Here is a 20341-nt window from a genome sequence, read left to right as displayed (position 1 = left end):
TGCCAAATTCTGACCCGACCATCCAAATGTCCCAACAGAAATGGAGACTCATCAGACCAGGCAACATTTCTCCAATCTTCTGTTGTCCAATTTTGGTGAGCCTGTGTGAGTTGTAGCCTCAGTTTCCTGTTCTTAGCTGACAGGAGTGGCACCTGGGGTGTGGTAACCCATCCGCCTCAAGGTTGGACGTATTGTGTGTTCAGAGATGCTCTTCTGCAGACCTCAGTTGTAACGAGTGCTTATTTGAGTTACTGATGCCTTTCTGTCAGCTGGAACCAGTCTGGCCATTCTCCTCTGACCTCTGGCATCAACAAGGCATTTGCGCCCACAGAACTGCCGCTCACTGGATATTTTCTAGATAATCGTTTGCGTTAACGAGGAGTCGGACAGGTGTACCTAATAAAGTGGCCAGTGAGTGTAGCTTAACATTAATTTGTCCTGGTTGGAAAATCCAAGCAAAAACATGCGTATAATACAGCTTCGAACTTAAAAAAATGGTGTGCTTGTGATCGGTGTTAACTTCCAAATCCTTTCTCATTTGAACAAACACACGCAAGACAGACGACACAAAGCAAAACATGCTATCAGCTTCTTTATTATTACTGCACTTTATTATTATTTTTAAATTGCATTAGTTTATAACATTGCCTGAGGTGAGAAATCATAAAAAAACTGTAAATAAACAATGATATAAGAAGTCAATGTACAAAAAATCCAACAGTTTGAGGAAGATTTATGCAAAGCAGCTTAGTTACAAAGGGCCACATACAACTTCCCATTGTAATAATCAAACAGGGCAACAAAAAATCATTCAAATCAAGTTATAAATAAATTATATAAACACAAAGAGAGATCAATAAAATCATTAAAGTGCATTCAATTGCTTGTACTCATTGCACGAGTAACTGTCTCAGGCAAACGCTATGCCTACAGAATCTAAACACATTGACGCACAACTGACACAATCTATCCTACACACACATTACAGCACAAATCGATCTAAAAACATGTCATAAAGGAATATACACCCTACCCAAATATTGTTAAAAAATTCACCAAGTACTGTGGTAATAGTAAAGTGATGGTGATATTTATAGTATAGTAGCAAATATCTACCATTTTCATGTATATTTAGAGAAGTACCATGGTAAATGTCCAGATGGCATCATCTAAATCCATTTTAAAACCACTGTACTTTTTTGCGATCAGTTTAGTTTTCACCTCTAAAGGTTAATATTTGGGTAAAGTATAAATTCCTACATTGGCAAAAGGATCAGTTAATTTGGAAGATAATCATTGCGCTAACGTGGCACAAAAAACACTCCTAAAACATCGCTAGATTTACTACACACAGAGTCCCCGAAGGACGTTCACATAAACGTGAGAGTAACTGTGTGAATTAAAGTGTAAACAGATTCAATTAAGTCCACAAATAACATCATTTCGTCTCTCGCAAACCACACAGACGTTTACATGTCAACTTACTGCGTCATAAATTCCTATAAAAGCTGGACGTAAAGATCACCATGTAGCAAAAAGTGAATTAAAAGCCCTGAATGGATTCAAAAGAAACACGTCTACACACGAACCACCTCACACTTCACAAACTCTTCTGCATATACTAAAGAATAATTCAGGCTTCGTCAGATTAGTAAGAATTCAAGTGTATAACCCACAGTGCATTTACTGGCCTATAATATAATCTAACAGGATGACATCATCATAGAGACCTATTTTCTTCATAGAGTTCATCTAATAATCTCAATATAATTTCATAACAATGACAATTCTTGAGGTTTTCCCTTCAATCTCAAGTTTTTAAACTATATTAACTCTCCGTACTTCGTTCCCAGACATTTAAAAGTCAACAAGTCTGTTACACGTTTTACTTTCATAATGTGCACGCTTTTATTTCAGAAATCTTGCTACTTTGCAGATGAAATAGTGCAATCCTCTCACAACCTTGTTTTAATTTCAGTTCGAAGTAAAATATGGTGCTAGCTACCCTGATTAAGGTCTTTTAGTTAAATAATTTGCACGGCCAAGGTGATGCTATCTGAAAAAGCTTTGCACTGATGAATTTAGCAAGGTGACCTAGCAGTTGGAGATGGAGAGGCTGGAGAGTCTTTGACTGCTTCGAGGCGACATCTTTCCTCTTGAGGGCCTCTAGTTGACCCTGTTGGAGTTTGAGCCCGTTCTTGAATGCTTTTAGACTGGCTTGGAACTGCTTGAGATTTTAGGTGTACCAATAGAACCAGATCCAGTCCACTCAATATTTAAAGGTCCTTTACTTGACCTGCTTGCCTCTGGAGTCTTCGTCAATTGGGTTTTCTCTTTTACTGGGGTCTTTCCAATGTTTTTGCCATTCTCCAGCCCTTTAGGGTTAATGGTGCTAGCTACCCTGATTAAGGTCTTTTGGTTAAACAGTTTGCATGGCCAAGGTGGTGCTATCTGAAAAAGCTTTGCACTGATGAATTGTGTGGAGTGAGAATATTATGAATGCTTAGAAGAGTTTTTTGATGCCTTTTCAGGCTTTGCTGATGATCTAGGCCAGGCCAAGTTCAATCCTCGGTGACCCCCAGATGAGGCCTCGGACTTTCCCAATGTAGCGGCTCGTTTGTCCTCATATGTCTTGGAGCTGTCCTTGGCCTTCCCCCATCCTGGGAGCCCAACTTCATCGGCCCAAGCACAGTTTTAGCCACACTGGTCAGCTGGGTCACAAAGCTGGACCAGTCACCAGGAGAAATGGCCCGTGACTTGCTTGTGCAAGGTGACCTAGCAGTTGGAGATGGAGAGGCTGGAGAGTCTTTGACTGCTTCAAGGTGACATCTTTCCTCTTGAGGGCCTTGAGTTGACCCTGTTGGAGTTTGAGCCTATTCTTGAATGATTTTAGACTAGCTTGGAACTGCTTCTGAGATTTTAGGTGTACCAATAGAACCAGATCCAGTCCCCTCAACATTTAAAGGTCCCTTACTTGACTTGCTTGCCTCTGGAGTCTTTGACAATTGGGTTTTCTCTTTCAGTGGGGTCTTTACAATTTCTTTGCCATTCTCCAGCCCTTTAGGAGTAATGGTGCTAGCTACCCTGATTAAGGTCTTCTGGTTAAACAATTTGCACGGCCAAGGTGGTGCTATCTGAAAAAGCTTTGCACTGTTGAATCGTGTGGAGTGCGCACATCAAAAAAGTAAAAAATGTAGATTTCATGTTGACTTTTGCTGGGAATTTCCAGTGCAAATGTAATTAAGACAGGATAAACGAGCATATATACACATGGTTCTGTCCTTGTGCAACAATCATTTCCCATTTCCACTAGTTAAACACCCCTAAACATTCCGCCGTTTCTAGTATCGAGCTACTGTTGGCAGTTTAACAGTATAGCTGAGGTACTGGAATGAGATTGTTTGGATCTATCGTGTCGATCACTAGGTAAACAGTTTAACTACTTCTCACATCTAAGTCTGACAAATTGGTTGATTGATATGGTGATGGCTGACAGGTCATGCCCTCTATAGAGCGGGCAGGAATGATTGAATGTGCAGTGTTCACTAGCATTAGGTCTTCATTTTTCATATCTTATTTTTTGACTCTTCTATTCACAATATACATATAACATGCATCTAAAGACATAAGCTGCATCCGAAATCGCATAGTACTAGTGTAGGTACTACATTTGAATTTGAGTTTACTTCACAACTCTTAGAAAAGTGTGTTCAATACAGTATGAATGTGAGTAGTATGAATGGAATTCAGACGTACTACATCCTCCATCTTATCATTATCACATGACCTATCAATGTCAGTTGCGTCGCTTCACCCCATTCATAAATGCTCTCACATAGTCTGAAGGGTAAGTTAAGTGTCCATTGGATACACACTTCATAATCTCACCAGAAGTAGTAGGTCATCCAGGTACATCTCACCTATTGTTTATCCAATACTATTAATTCAAACATGCTACTTGGCTCACACGCTATTTTTCACATATTATATAGTAGGGAAGTATGCAATTTCGGACGCAGCTATACTGTTTTTTTGTGTGTCTACATCCACATATGATGGTGCATATATATTTATGGCATATGCACAAACAAACATGTTTGACAACGATCATTTTGAAGCACCTTTTCTTGTTTACGATTTTTTTCTCGTAGATATCTTGGTTTGATGGCTGTAGAGTCTTTTTTAAACTTGGTCTGCATTTGGACATCTACTGGCAATGCATCCCATATAAAGTTCCCAATAGTATATTTCAATGAGAATATTATGAATGCTTGGAAGAGCTCTTTGATGCCTTTTCAGGCTTTGATGATGACCCAGGGCCAGGCCAAGTTCCCGTCAATCCTCTGCGACCCCCAGATGAGGCCTCGGACTTTCCCAGCGTGGCGGCTCGTTTGTCCTCATTAGTCTTGGAGCTGTCCTTGGCCTTCCCCCCATCCTGGGAGCCCAACTTCATCGGCCCAAGCACAGTTTTAGCCACACTGGTCAGCTGGGTCACAAAGCTGGACCTGTCACCAGGAGAAATGGCGCGTGATTTGCTTGTGCAAGGTGACCTAGCGATTGGAGATGGAGAGGCTGGAGAGTCTTCGACTGCTTCGAGGCGACATCTTTCCTCTTGAGGGCCTCTAGTTGACCCTGATGGAGTTTGAGCCCATTCTTGAATGCTTTTAGACTGGCTTGGAACTGCTTCTGAGATTTTAGGTGTACCAATAGAACCAGATCCAGTCCCCTCAACATTTAAAGGTCCTTTACTTGACTTGCTTGCCTCTGGAGTCTTTGTCAATTGGGTTTTCTCTTTGACTGGGATCTTTCCAATGTCTTTGCCATTCTCCAGCCCTTTAGGACTCTCGGTTTGAAGGCTATGAGGTTTGAGTTCCTGAACTCCCGAGCACTGGACAACTGGTGTCCGATCCAGGATCTTGGGGCCAGTTACCAAAGTACTAGAAGATTCTATCTTTCCCACATCCTTGGCTACATCCTTTCCCATTGAGGCAACTGAAACTTGGGAAGACTCAAACTTAGAGGCTACTTTATCCTTCTGGGTTGTTTCACCCAACGGGGTTGATTTAAGATCTACGATGATTGCTACTGGTTCAGTTTTTGATGCAGTCTTCAAAACTGCTTCACTTGAGTCAGCCTGCTTCGATTTCCCTTCGAACTCTCTATCCATTATTGAGTCTTGCCTCCCAAGTTGCCTTGCTGGACTTAGCATGTGCTGGACAGGCATGTGCGTGGGTGTTTGATCAGGTGGAGAGGGCAGAGCGCCGGGCGTGTTTTCTCCCTCTATTTCCATCAAGCTCTGGAGGGCATGCTCACAGTGAAAGGACTCCCGGCGGTATTCGGCATGCACAACATCCAAACCATGCTTTCTAATGCCAAGCCCTCCTTTCCTATCCGAAGATGAGGAGGATGGTGGAGAAGATGGACCGAGCTTCTCGGCAGACTGCACCCTTTGGAGAAGAGGAGATCGGGGTGGTTCTGCACTTTTAGGCCGTGGACGTGTTATTGGAGGGGAGGCGTGAAGCTTGGCAGGGAAGGCCTGGGTGGTGTTGGAGCTGCCAACGATGTGTCCTGCTATGGGTGGTGGAGAGGATGATGTCGGGGATGGTGTGTGAGCCAATGGGGACAGAGGAATATTCCCGGCAGATTTGCAGCGTGCAGAACGATACTGGCGGTGGAGTTTCGGTGAGAGGCCATAAAGAGAGCTTGGGCGCATGTGCTGGGATGTAGCAGGCGAGTTTGGTGTGCTGGATGCGGGAGAGCTGCTCTGAGATGACGTGCCTGAGAGGACAAAAATAGAGCAAGTCAGAACCTCAAAGAAACAGGAAAAGGGCACACAAGGATCACGCAAATACTGACTGAAGCCAAATATCAAAGGCTAATTAAGTTCAGTTTAGCGCAAGTCAGATGGAAAGGAAAGAAGTATCATATTTAATATAAATGTCATCTTCAGTAGGTCAAATATCACTCAAGGTCATACTGTGAGGCGTCAAGTTTTGATTTAAATTTAGTATTAAAAGGCAAAAGTTTGCCTTTTGTTCTTGAGGAAGTAATTTTTTACCACATTTTCCAACTCAGAAACTCAAAGGCCCAAATCACACTCTTGTGTGTCAAGCATTACATGTAAAATAAGATGCAAGACATTGAAATACTTTGAATTCTACATGACACATCATTTTCAGGATATCCTGGTGTATCCTGGTGTATATACATGTACATGCAAGTCACCAACATATAATACATAAAGTGTGTGGGAGTGGGAGGAGCTCTGACCGAGGTAGGTGGAGTCTGGCGGAGAGCGGTACGTCTGTGTCGGAGAGCGGGCAGACAGGTTATGTGTAGGAGATCCAGGCAGACTGTCTCCAGATGACAGCGAGCGATTCAGAGAAGACAGACTACGACTGGTGTGAAGAAGGTTTGACTGCTTAGTGATCTTACGAAAGAGAGAGCTGCGCTTCTTACTGCGGACAGACAGAGAGTACAACAGAAGGTTATTTAATAAAATACTATTCGTTAACTGAAATAAAATAAAATATTCATAATAATAAAAACAAACAATAAAACACACTAAAATGTATTAATTATTAGCAAAAAGAACAACCATTTTATTAATAAGCACTCATTTTTTGATGGACCTGTAAGTACATTTAGGTGCAGTTTTACAGTTAAATACATCAAGCACAGGTTTATATCCAAAAACATATTCTCTTTATCAGTGTTTCCCAACCCTGTTCCTGGAGGCACACCAACAGTACATATTTTGGATGTCTCCCTTATCTGACCCATTAACTTCAGGTTTTGAAGTCCCTTCTAACGTTTTGATGAGTTGATTCAGATGTGTTTGATTAGGAAGAGGTTGACAATAGCCACTTTTACACAGTGATACCGGTAAATATCAGGAAAATTTCCGAAACAATGGTTTCCGAAAGTGCTGTTCACCAGAGATGTATAGTAACGAAGTAGAACTACTTCACTACTGTACTTAAGTACTAAAAGGCAGTATCTGTACTTTACTGGAGTATTGTTTTTTCTCCTACTTCCACTTTTACTTAAGTACAGATTTTCGATGAGTTTAATCCTTTTACTCCGATAGATTTTTTATGAGCTGTATCGTTACTCGTTACTAGAGGTGTCAAAATGGTCGATATCGGTTCAGTAATAGATCATAACCGGTTATTACGTACTGACATCATTTATCTACTATGTGCGGTGTCGCAATACTATGGCGAAGGACGGAGGCGCGAGGGCGAGTGAAGGCGGCACAGCACACGAGCCGCTATTTCACTACTACTGAGAAATGTTGTGAGACTCAACTGTTTATCTCCTCTTGGCTGTTAAAGCGATACTTGTGGATCCAGACCTGGGCGTGTATAAGGTGCAAGTTTTCTCCACTGTGTCTATTATAGATTACCTGTAATAACCGCGTATTATACATACATAGACTGTAACCGCGGCTGTTCTTCCCGCCATCAGTGAACAACGCTTTCATTTCTAAAGCCGATAGCAGCCCTTTCTGTTGAGAAGGTGGAGACAATAACTAATCAAAGGGGTGTAAGACCTTGCCTGTCAGCGTTTAAAAAGCAGGCGGGAGAATATTTACATTAGTTTATTTGCTATAAATGCTCATGCTGTCTTCTGTGCATGAGTTTTGTTTGATACATTCAGAAAGAGTGTTTTCTTTGAGCGGGTCAAATTAAGGGTACAGTTCATATATATTACTGCTGTATTAAAGGACACAATTGTATTACAAGTTACCATTTAACTGTCACACCAAGAAAACAACCAATAGAATTTATTATTTATTGCATTTCTTAACTCCTAATGTCGCTAGCTAACACAGTCAATACATTTTCCCCCAACACATCCCATAATTTCTAAAATATCAGCCTCTACCAAATGGTTGAGATGTTGGTTTATGGTAAAAGTACCAGAATGAATAAATATACTATAAAAACATGAAGTTTAAGACCAATTTAATTAAAACATAATCAAAATGAAACATTTTTGAATACTAAATCATAGCCATAAGCCATAAAATATTTCAGATTTTCATTTAATACAGTAATATACACGTTTTCTTTTTTTTACAATAAAATCAAAATCAAGTGAATTAGAACGTTCGTTTACAGCATTTACAACCAGTAATTTGTGCTCCGAAAATGGGTTTCAATAGCGTTTTGAGTGGATTATGGACTGTTTTTGTGACACACAACTTTGAAAGGTGTGTGTTAAAGCTGTTATAATCGGTCAGATCTGTGGTTCAAGCGTGAGAGAAAAACAGTATTGTAAGTCATGTTTCTTTTCGTTCTGCTTAATGACGTGCCCCCAAAAAAGAGATTTAAAATAAACAAAACAATATGATGTCTTTTGACTGCATTCTTTAATAACTACATTACACAATACTTGTACTTTTACTTTCAGTACTTGAGTAGTAAATTTTGAAATAAACTACTTGCAATACTTAAGTACAAAAAATGTTGAATACTTTAGTACTTCCACTTAAGTATGGTGCTTAAAGAGCACTTTTACTTCTACTCAAGTCACTTTTTGATAGAGTACTTGTACTTTTACTTAAGTCTGGGTCTCTAGTACTTTATACATCTCTGCTGTTCACACAGGTGAGGATGTTACGGAATTTTTCCAGAAAAGACCATTCGCACATTCATTCCAAAATAGTGCTAAATTCTGACATCATTAACCAGAAATGAGCTCTAAACGGCTGCGCTTGTAATAGCAAACATTTGACTACATTACAAACTCTGTCGATAGACAGGTATTGTGAACAACTTCGACCAAAACATATGGAGGAACACTTTAGCATGTCGAGATGTACATAATATGTGTGTGTGTTGGCGTTTACCAGCTGCTTCATGTGCACACGTGTCAGAGCTTGAAGGTAAACAATAACGGCTTATCATAAGCATTTTATCCATAATTATTTACACTGTTGGCATTAAGAAGGAACATAGAAACGTTATCTGACTAACATCCAGCAGCTAAATGTGTCTGGAAAAAATATTCAAAGGTTTTTATTTTCATAAACAGCACGGACATGAATGCGTCTGACTGTTCTGATTGGCTGGAATAGACAGCACGTTCTAGACATGAACGCACTCTTTCCGGCAATCTTCCTGCCGTTTACACAGCGAAGCATTCCAGCAAATTACAGCTAATGTTACAACTTCACTTTCCCGAAAATAGCCAGAACGAATTTTTTTTTTTGATTGTATATTTTTTATTTGTTTTTCAAAAGTTAACAATACAAAACATCAAAACTAAGCAACAAACAAACTGAAGTAAAACACAAACAGTGTATAAAATAAAATAAATAAGTCAAATAAAAACAAATAAATAAAAAGGGAGGAGATACAGTATAAATCAGTGGAAAAAACTATTTAGTCAAATCAAATCATGTGGTGCTGTTTTAATATAATTCAAAAATGGTTTCCAAATCTTTTTAAATAATTCACCCTTTCCTCTCAAAGAGTATGTGATCTTCTCCAATGGTATACAGTTGCAAACTTCTGAGATCCACAGTCCAATCGGTACATCACTGTCTGTTTTCCATTTCAAAGCAATGCATTTTTAGCTATTGTCAGCAACATTTCAGTAAGTTTAATAGCATAATTATGCTGGAGATTAGAATTTGTATAATTGCCCAATAAACATATCTCTGGATCCAATGGGAAATCAATTCCATGAATCTGTGTTATGATATTGCACACTTGTACCCACAACACTTTCACTTTAGAGCACAGCCATGTAGAATGCAAAAATGTACCTTCTTCTATACCACATCTGAAGCCAGAACGAATTTACTGGTATTTTCAAAGAGAGCCTGTTCACACATACAGACCTTTCCGGAAAATTGCCGGTATTTTTCCGAAAAGGTCTATATGTGTGAAAGGGGCTATTGTGTACTGTTGTTGTGCCTTCAGGAACAGGATTGGGAAACAGTCCTCTAAATAAACATAAAACTTTTCTTATTGACCCAAAAATATAAGCTAGGCATTATATAACTGCATATATGATCTTTAATATGAAGACGTTTGTCTGAATTCTTCATCATTTTTACTTTTGTTTGTTTTACTTTCGTTTTGTTCTACTTGCTTAGTTTCATGTATGATTTTGGGTTCAGTGTTTGTTCCTATATTTATTGGTTTGCGCAAGAGTTACTGTAAGCCTTGCAAACACTAAACTTTGCTTTGGTTGACACTGGACGTGTTCTCTTAACTTTGATAAACTAAAACACATTACAGTGGTCCCTCGCCATAACGCAGTTCACCTTTTGCGGATTTTTGTTTGTGCAATTTGACATGCTTTTTTACACTGCACATTGTATTCTGCATCCTGATTGGCTGATTGTCAATCAATCTCCTCAGTGTCTTCTGTACAGTACAGAATGCATTCAGCTTGCCAAATTAACACAAATCTTTGATCGCTAGCAGTGTGAGTTTCAACAAGGTTGCAAAAAGGGTTGTAACTGTCCGAGGCAAGACCATCGTAAAGGGGGTCGCACAACAGATGCGTCGCATCACGCATTTTAGAATTGTAAACATAGGTTTATATCAGGGTACGCACACCGGCGCCGCAGGTCAATGGCTGTATGAGGTGCTCAGCTACGACTCAGGACACTATTCATATTTCTGCAGTGCCACAAATCGCCATCTGAATAATTTCATGTGATAAATAATAATAACAAGTGAATGAAATTGAGGTTTTTCCTTAATAAATTGTCCTTACATTTGGGTAAAACTGAATTTATTTTATTTGGTTCAGCTGCGAAACTAAAAAAATGTGTTGGGTCAGAGATAAAAGTAGGGGATCAAATTATTACTCCAAAACATGCAGTGAAATATTTAGGTTGCCTTTTAGATAGTCATTTTACAGGCGAAAATATGATTTTGTAAAAGATGAAAAGTTATAATCTATTCAAAAATTTGTTCTAAAATTGAGTTTTTAGCAAGACAGGCAGAGCTCCTAGATACCCAAACTTTAAAAATATTAGCTAGTGCATTAGTGGAGCCATACTTTGACTATGCTGCAGCTTTTTGGTACAGCGATAGTTCTAATAAAATGAAAAATAAATTGCAGACGGCCCAAAATAAGTTGTGTAGAATTGTTATGAAAGTACCTCCACTGACACATTTAAATAATGAACATTATAGCCAAAGTCATTTTTGAAAAGTTGATGAAAGGGTCAAATTTCTTAAATGAGTGATGGTGTTTAAGATTTGAAAGAAAATGGTGCCAAAATATTTTCTTAATTATTATGTTTTAGTTAGTGAATAACACTGTCAATCTACAAGAGCGCGTAGCAGGGATATTTATCCTTAAAAGTGAATCAGGTAGATTCTTTTCTGTGTACTAGCTCTGCTGCTTGGAATGTCTTGCCTACGATTTTTAAAGAGATTCAATTTGAGGGTGTTTTTACAAGGGAAAATTAAAAAGTGGTTGTTTTACAGTTGAAGTTGGGTTAGGGTTAGGGTTAGGGTTAGGGTTAGGATTTTGGATTTTGTTGTGCCGAGTTGCTGAGCTGATGATGTTTGCACTCCATTTATGATTTGCTCTTTAATTTTTTAAGAATATCGAGAACCACAATGGAAATTTTCAATTCAATTCATCTTTATTTGCAGTGTTGGGCAAGCTACTTGAAAAATGTAGTGAGCTAAGCTATTAGCTATTCTACTTAAAATGTAGCTTAACTACACTAAAAGCTACCCCCTGGGAAATGTAGCAGGCTAAGCTAAAAGCTACATGATAAAAGTAGCTTAGCTACATCTAAGCAATTTTTACAATTTTCATTTTTAAATCGAAGCAACTTAAATCCAAGTCAATCATATCTTAGTGATCACTAAAACTGTCAATGAAACATCTGAGGCAGAATTCAGTTCAGTTATTTACTGTAAATAATATGCTGTACTAAACAGAAACACATTATAGTATATAACAGCAAAAACAAAAAATCCAATAAAACCAGCTGTTACACATTTAAAATACTATAGTCATTTATAGTAAAGGGAAATATTTTGACATAAGCATTATGAATATTATATATATATTCACAACTTTTCATTGATAAATTACACTACATAATGCAGTAATTTATAGTAGTACTTACTATAAATTACTAAAGTATTTTTTGAGCACAGCATCAGGAATTAAGTTATTGCATCCTAACATGTACTTCTCAAGGTATGGTCACGAGGAATCCTGCTTCAGAAATAACTCCTCTCCCTCAGTCATCTTTCCATCAAGCAAGTTTCTCGTGTTAGCCTAATTTGGTTGGCGACATAACCGACCAGAGGTGGCAGTAACGCACCAAAAAGTTTGTTGTCATCCACCGTAAAACAAGAAGAAGAAGAAATCATCATGCTCGCCATCATATGGATTTACTTTTATCAGCTAGACACCGGCCTCACAGCCCTGTGAATGTCAGTGCTGTCACTTATTGATCCGCGACTGGTAAATGTAGCTTTGTAGCTACTGCGCTACTTGACTAATAAAATAGCTTCGCTACTGAAAAGGTATTTGATTTATAAAGTAGCGACGCTACCGCTACGCTACTGTTACGCTACTGAGAAATATAGTTACGCTAGTAGCATCACTACTTATAGCGACACTACTGCCCAACACTGTTTATTTGTATAGCGCTTTTACAATGTAGATTGTGTCAAAGCAGCTTCACATAGAAGATCATAGTCAATTGAAACGGTGTCAGTCCAGTTATCAGTGTTGAAGTTTAGTTGAGCTCAGTTCAGTGTGGTTTAATAATCACTACTGACAGTCCAATCACTAAGGAGCAAATCCATCGATGCGCAGCTCTACAGATCCCAAACCATGCAAGCCAGTGGCGACAGCGGCAAGGAAAAAAAAACTTTACCAATTGGCGAAAGTGAAGAATAAAAAACCTTGAGAGAAACCAGGCTCAGTTGGGCACGACCATTTCTCCTCTGGCCAAACGTCTTGTGCAGAGCTGCAGTCTAGGCGCCGGAGGCTGGAGAGTGCTGGACGTCCACCGTGGAGAGGAAATAAGCTTGTGGCTTTTTTGTGTATTTTATCCTCAACAGTTTTTAAAATGTGTATGAATTAGTCTAACTGGACTTGTTTGTATATTTCTGTTAAAATTGTCAAATAAAATCAATCAATCAATCTGCGCGTCCGGTGTGTGTTACTTCCAACTGTCCACCCTTAGGGATAGAGTCTGCTTTCACTTTGCAGATCAGTGACTGCAGGAAAACTAGCGTTACACTGGATGCCACTATTATCCGCACAAAAGCTAAAAAGCTTTATGAACCTTTTGCTGAACGCCTTTTGCACCTGACAACAGGGTTTGATCTTTGCTGTCTATAATACTGGACTTATTTTTCTACCAAAGTTTGAACTTTGAGTGTTTAAACAAGAGAGGAAAGTGTGAAAATGCCTGAGAAAAGTGTATAAAGTATGTATTGAGGGGTTTTACAGCCTTATAACATCTAAAATAATTGTAAAAAACAAAGCCGACTCCTTCGCAGATTTCACCTATTGCGGATTATTTTTAGGATGTAACTCCTGTGATAAATGAGCGACCACTGTATATAAAAACTAAACAGAAATGATTTCACTAAACTAAAACTAACAAAACCATTCATGAAATCAACTAAAGCCAAACTGAAATTTACAGCTAATGTAAAAATAACGGCGAAATAAAAACTAAAGTATAAAAACCCTGATACAACAATTATTTAAATTTGACGTATATTTTATGTAAAGGCTGACCTCTCTTGTCCATCTTTTGCTGCTGATTTCTTGTTGCGTCTGGCCATCTTGGCTTTGTAGCTCAGCTTCCTGGCGGGACCAATCTTTATGGAGGTGTTTTCGAATGGAGTAGTCGTCACCGTTACTTTGCTGCCACTCTGAAAATTCAAAGCAGCGAATGTTTAACGATAGCGCTGAAATAGGTCAGACACTCTTCTCCTCTCCATATGCACCAGACACCTTCATGACTTGACAAACATTGTGCAATTCTGAGTGTGCTCCACTCAGGTGAGTGGGCTTGACAAACCACCTGTAGGACACACTCTCTTTCTCTCCGTATGCTCAGAGAAAATAAATGAGGATTATAATAATAAATTTTTATTTATAACGCGCTTTTCTAAGACCCAAAGTGCTTACAAGACAGTAAAAACAACAAAGCACAGTAGAACAATAAAACAAATACAATAAATAAACACAGTAAGAATAAAAGCAAATTAAAAACACTCCTAAAAAGATGAATAATATTAAAGGTCCCTTAAAATTAAATTTTTTTTTCGCTGTTAGTTTCAGTCGGTTAGTTTTAAGGATTTCTATAAGCTAGTGCGCTCCAAAACAGTGATCAAATTTGTGTTTAGAAAGCTTGTAGTTTGTCACTTCCACCTAAATGCATCAACGATTTTTTTGACGTCACTTCATACTTTAATTTCTCATCAAATCTTCTGACCAATCAAATGCTTTCCAGTTTATGACATGCCCCGCCCCCCTCTTCTCATTGGCTCTTCATTTGATGCGCTTGAGCTCAATCACTCTCACTGGCAGAGCTGTGAGAAAAACTAAACACTATTGGCTGTTTTTGTAAAAGGGGAGGAGCTTCTCTATGTCCCGCCCTCTCTTAATTTTTCTGTTGAGATTACGTCGAACATAGAATAAAAAATGGCACATTTCACCGGCCCTTTAATAATAACCGCAGCTCTCTGATGTTTAGAAGTACTTCTTTTATCCGCACTTGTAAGTCTGCTTACAATGAGATCATGTTAATGTCAATAACATCGAGCAACAGGTGTGCTTGTGAACGCCGTACCTTCAGAATGAGCTCCACCACCTCTGTGTGCACCAATCCGTGCACAGGCTCTCCATTCACATGGGTGATGAGGTCACCAGCACAAAGCCCCGCCTCCTGGGCCGGCCCACCACATTCTACATGCTGTGATTGGACAAGAGCAATGTCAATGCAGCAAAATATACGAATAGGAAAACTTGTGCGTCCCAAATATTAGTGCAAAGTGTACAAGTGTGTCATTTGGGACCCAACCAATGTTTCAGAATGCGTTCGTACCCAGACCATGTGATGTACGCTATACACGTGACTGTCGCCCATGTAGACTCTGATGGCGCGTAGAGTGAAGCCGTACTTCTTCCCAGAGCGATGGATGGTGATCGGTGAGCGCAGGACATTGACCGTAGGCGAATAATCACGACTCGGAGATGAGTCACGAGATGAGGGATTGGATGAGACGGAGCGAGGAGACATGGGACTGGCCAATGGAGATGTACCATGCTGCTCAACTAAAGACAAAATAAAGAAACAGTAATATTAAGAAAGCTTACAGGCCAAAAACAAGAGTTTGACTTCATTTTAAGGTGTTCACTTTATAGTGTAACTATTAATTCATTTAATTTTATTCATGTAATACCAAAGTGCTGTAACGTTACTGTATGTTGATATTAGTAACGATTATAAAATGGCGTCTAAAGTCTCACCCGCAGGTATAATGACAGACAGCGCCGTGGCGGAGGCCGACTTTATGACCTTTGTGCCGGAGCGAGTGGCGGTTCGTTTCTCACTGTCGCTCGGTATCTGATGATGTCGTGCTCTTCGTAAGACGAGGTCACTTCCTACTCGCGCACTGAAGGGCTCCGGCATGTGCAGAGGAGCTGATGGACATTCAGTAGGACGCAGAAGCTTGTCTGAGAAACGGAAAGATCACACAAGATTAATGGGAGTTTTTGTGTGTGTGTGTGTGTGTGAGTATTGGGGAATAAAGGAAGTGAAATAACTCTGAACACTCTCAGAAATCAGAAAGACACGAGCTAGGTGAAGTGTTAGCTAATTTACTGGGAATAAAAAGATAAACGTTTTGGTCACAAGTTGACTATTGTCAATGCACATGTTGATTTTTTTTACAGTCTACAAATGGATAACATGATCAAACCAGACCAAGCAAAGAGAGCCAATAATAATAATGAATAAATATTAATGAAAGAAATAAAACAAATAATTAATTATAAATAATAAATGTTACAATTAAAATTAAATAATAAAAATTATATAAAGTAATTTAATGAAATCAAATTAAAGGATAAATTATTAAACTCCTCATACAACAACAACAACAACAACAACAACAACAACACAATGAACAACATAATAATGAATAAAAATAAATAATGAAATAAACAGAGAAATATAATAAATAATGAATTTAAAACAATTATTATAGTAAATGTAACAAATAAATAATAATAATAAATTAAAATAATATATATATATATATACATATAGTAATTAAATTAATTAAAACGTTAAAATTAAATAATAAAAATAAAGTAATTTAAATGAAATCAATTCAATTAATAAATTATCAAATTCTAATAATGAATAATTAAAATTCTAAAAATAATAATGAATACAAATAGTACAAAATAATAAATTATATATATATATATATATATATATATATATATATATATATATATACACAAACATTATATATATATATATATATATATATATATATATATATATATATATATATATATATATATACATTATATATATACATTTTATATATATATATATATACACATTATATATATATATATATATTTATATATATATATATATATATAAGCAGAGGACTACAGTTTGACAAATATTGCTGCTGCTGGACAACATAATGTACTTTGAGGCTTTTTAGGCGAGAATATAGATGTTTAGATCGCAACTATGCAGTTTATTTATAAGGATAGTGCCCATTTATTTATATTTATAATTTCTGAGATACAGCGCGTCAGCAGCCATTAGCCTGTCATCGAGCAGAGCAAAGACGGTTGACGTTCCGCCACAAGATGGCGACAGAGACCACATGATAAGTCCTTAGAGGGGAAAACCTGCGTAATTTTAAACAACAGCTGATTTGAATTTCTTTTTTATATACACAATTATGCAGTTGAACTGTTGCATAAACACAATATTACACTTGCATCACTAGTGGGGACACTAAGTCACTTGGCCTATATATATATATATATATATATATATATATATATATATATATATATATATATATATATATATATATATATATATATATATATATATACATACACACAGTTAAAGTCAGAATTATTAGCCCCCCCTTTGAATTTTAATATTTCCCAAAATATCAGACCAAGGAAATTTTCACAGTATGTCTGATAATGTTTTTTCTTCTGGAGAAAGTCTTATTTGTTTTATTTCGGCTACAATAAAAACAGTTTTTATTTTTAAAGCCATTTTAAGGTCAATATTATTAGCCCCCTTAAGCTATATATTTTTGATAGTCTACAGAACAAACCATCGTTATACAATAACTTGCCTAATTACCCTAACCTGCCTAGTTAACCTAATTAACCTAGTTAAGCCTTTAAATGTCACTTTAAGCTGTATAGAAGTGTCTTGAAGAATATCCAGTCTAATATTATTTACTGTCATCATGACAAAGATAAAATAAATCAGTTATTAGAGATGAGTTATTAAAACTATAATAAATAGAAATCTGTTAAAAATTAAACCATTAATTTATCCATTAAACAGAAATTGGGGAAAAAACTGACTTCAACTGTATATATATATATATATATATATATATATATATATATATATAAATAAATAAATAAGAGTAATAAGTAATTAAATGAAATCAAATGAAAGGATACATTATTAAATTCCTCAAACAACAATAACACAATAAACAGCAAACCTCCAAGGTGCTCAAAAAGTCAGTGAAAAAATTAAAAAGGCTTTATTAACATGGCTATTATTTTAAGAATAAATATATATAATATATATATTTTTTTACATTAATGGCCATGTTAATAAACTATGCTGTCCAAACCGTGTCCAGGCACATTTCCCGGTTTGTTTGAGAAGTGCGAGTGCTCTGAATTGGGCTCAGGCGCAGTTCAGTTGTCCAAGTCAGGGCCGACTTGGTTGGAAGAGGAGTGCCAGAGCGTGGTTCACTTGGGCTTCACGCCTGAGCCCGCAACTAAAGATGAGACGTGACTTTTAGTGGACTGCTTCATATGGATTTATTAATCATTCTTACTGTTCAATGAATGTAAACTGTCATAGTTTATTAAAGACGCAAACCCCTCACTGCACAACAGCTGCTCCTTCAGCAAACCTCCTAATTCCTGCAGCACGAGAACTTGATTGTTTATGAGCGCCAAAAGTTGTGTATGTGTTCAGCGAAATATCTGACTGCGTGTCACTGCATCCCAATCGACTGAAACGATATAACTAAAGTTGTGCTGAGCGAGAGTGCTTCTCTTCTGTTAAACTGAACAGCGCATCATAGATGGCGTAAGCGTGCTCAAGTTCGCTAGGTAAAAAATGCAATGTGAGTGTGGGCTGAGGCGGAGAGGAGAAGGGGGACAATCGTGCTTCGGCACAGTTCAAGGCAACTGTACCTTATGTGAGTACACCCTTGGTCTTATGATTTTGCTGTTTATTGTGTAGTAATTGTTTGAGAAATGAATCCCTCATGAATTAACTACCCCTGAATTAACTACCCCTGAAGCACTTGAATTTGTTTGATTCTGAACAACAACGCAAAGTTGTATCATGTAAAGTAAATGACCTCCGGGATGTCCCACTGAGGCGGCAGAGCTGGACTCCACCAGTGAGGAGCTGACGGGAACACTGGCGCCCTCTAGGGACGTCCCTCTGGTTTTGACCGGTGGCTGGCGCGTGTGTGTGTCACTGTCTCCCTCTAGTGGAGAAGCGAAGCGGTGTGTGTCCATCAGCGCTGAGAAACGGCGGCGAGCTCCGGGAGGACTGGAATCTGATTCAGTGAAGGACGACTCCGAACACGACAGACGCTTCCTATAGAGAAAGACAGGAGGAGCAGTAATTAGGGTTCAGTCAATAATGGACAATACAATAGTCAACATTTGAAGTGGATCAAAGTTGTCCCAAAACGATTGAAAAACACCCATTCTTTTCCTGGGATAATTTAGATGAAATACTTTGATTCAGGGTGTCACGGTGGCGCAGTGGGTAGCACAGTCGCCTTATAGCAAGAAAGTCACTGGTTGGAGCCTTGATAGGGTCAGTTGGCATTTCTGTGTAGAGTTTGCATGTTCTCCATGTGTTGGCGTGGGGGGTTCCTCTGGGTGTTCCGGTTTCCCCCACAAGTCCAAAGGCATGCAGTATACGTGAATTGGGTAGGCTAAATTGGCTTTAGTCTATGTGTGTGAATGAGTGTGTATGGGTGTTTCCCAGTGATGGGTTGCAGCTGGAAAGGCAAAACATATGCTGGATAAGTTGGCGGTTCATTCCGTAAAATGATGTAAAATGATACTATTTTTAAAAAAACTAAGTTAAAAACAAAGCGAGATGCTAATGGTCTAATCCGATTAAATGATGTATGCTAAGCTAAGCTAGAAACACATAAAAACCATTTAATGTACTATTTTGTTGGAGCTTTAAAATGATACTATTTCTAAAAAAAGCGAGATGCTAATGGTCTAATCTGATTCATTGATGTATGCTAAGCTAAGCTAAAAACATAAAAACCATTTAATGTACTATTTTGTTGCAGCTGTAAAATGATACTATTTCTAAAACAACAAAAACAAAGTAAAAAAAAAAGCGAGATGCTAATGGTCTAATCCGATTCAATAATTTATGCTACGCTAAGCTACAAACGCATAAAAACCATTTGATATACTATTTTGTTGCAGCTGTAAAATGATACTACTTCTAAAACAACAACACAAAGTCAAAATCAAAGCAAGATGCTAATGGTCTAATCCGATTCAATAATTTATGCTAAGCTAAGCTAAAACTGCATAAAAACCATTTAACATACTATTTTGTTGCAGCTGTAAAATGATACTACTTCTAAAACAACAAAACAAAGTCAAAAACAAAGCGAGATGCTAATGGTCTAATCCGATTCAATAATTTATGCTAAGCTAAAACTGCATAAAAACCATTTAATATACTATTTTGTTGCAGCTGTAAAATGATACTACTTCTAAAACAACAACACAAAGTCAAAATCAAAGCAAGATGCTAATGGTCTAATCCGATTCAATAATTTATGCTACGCTAAGCTAAAAACGCATAAAAACCATTGTTGGAGATGTAAAATGATACTATTTCTATAACAACAAAACAAAGTCAAAAACAAAGCGAGATGCTAATGGTCTAATCCGATTAAATGATGTATGCTAAGCTAAGCTAGAAACACATAAAAACCATTTAATGTACCATTTTGGTTGAGCTTTAAAATGATACTATTTCTAAAAAAAAGCGAGATGCTAATGGTCTAATCTGATT

At 37.7% G+C, this 20341-nt stretch overlaps 1 protein-coding gene across 1 annotated transcript in view; it reads right to left on the bottom strand.

Moving 5' to 3' along the window:
* Positions 1-2771: 2771 nt before the first annotated feature.
* Positions 2772-20341, bottom strand: part of mast1b (microtubule associated serine/threonine kinase 1b) — an 87705-nt gene continuing 70135 nt past the window's right edge. The window contains exons 21-27 of the mRNA XM_056452914.1: positions 18636-18880; positions 15496-15702; positions 15071-15300; positions 14816-14938; positions 13756-13892; positions 6271-6458; positions 2772-5778 (exon numbers count right to left, since the gene is read on the bottom strand). Of these exons, the coding sequence (XP_056308889.1) occupies positions 4262-5778; positions 6271-6458; positions 13756-13892; positions 14816-14938; positions 15071-15300; positions 15496-15702; positions 18636-18880 (2647 nt within the window). The 3' untranslated portion in view covers positions 2772-4261. The remainder of the gene's footprint in view (positions 5779-6270; positions 6459-13755; positions 13893-14815; positions 14939-15070; positions 15301-15495; positions 15703-18635; positions 18881-20341) is intronic.

This window comes from Danio aesculapii, chromosome 3, assembly GCF_903798145.1.
Source record: "Danio aesculapii chromosome 3, fDanAes4.1, whole genome shotgun sequence".
Lineage (NCBI taxonomy): Eukaryota > Metazoa > Chordata > Actinopteri > Cypriniformes > Danionidae > Danio > Danio aesculapii.
Note: the sequence above shows the minus strand (reverse complement) of the source record. Positions and strands in the feature narration are given on the sequence as shown.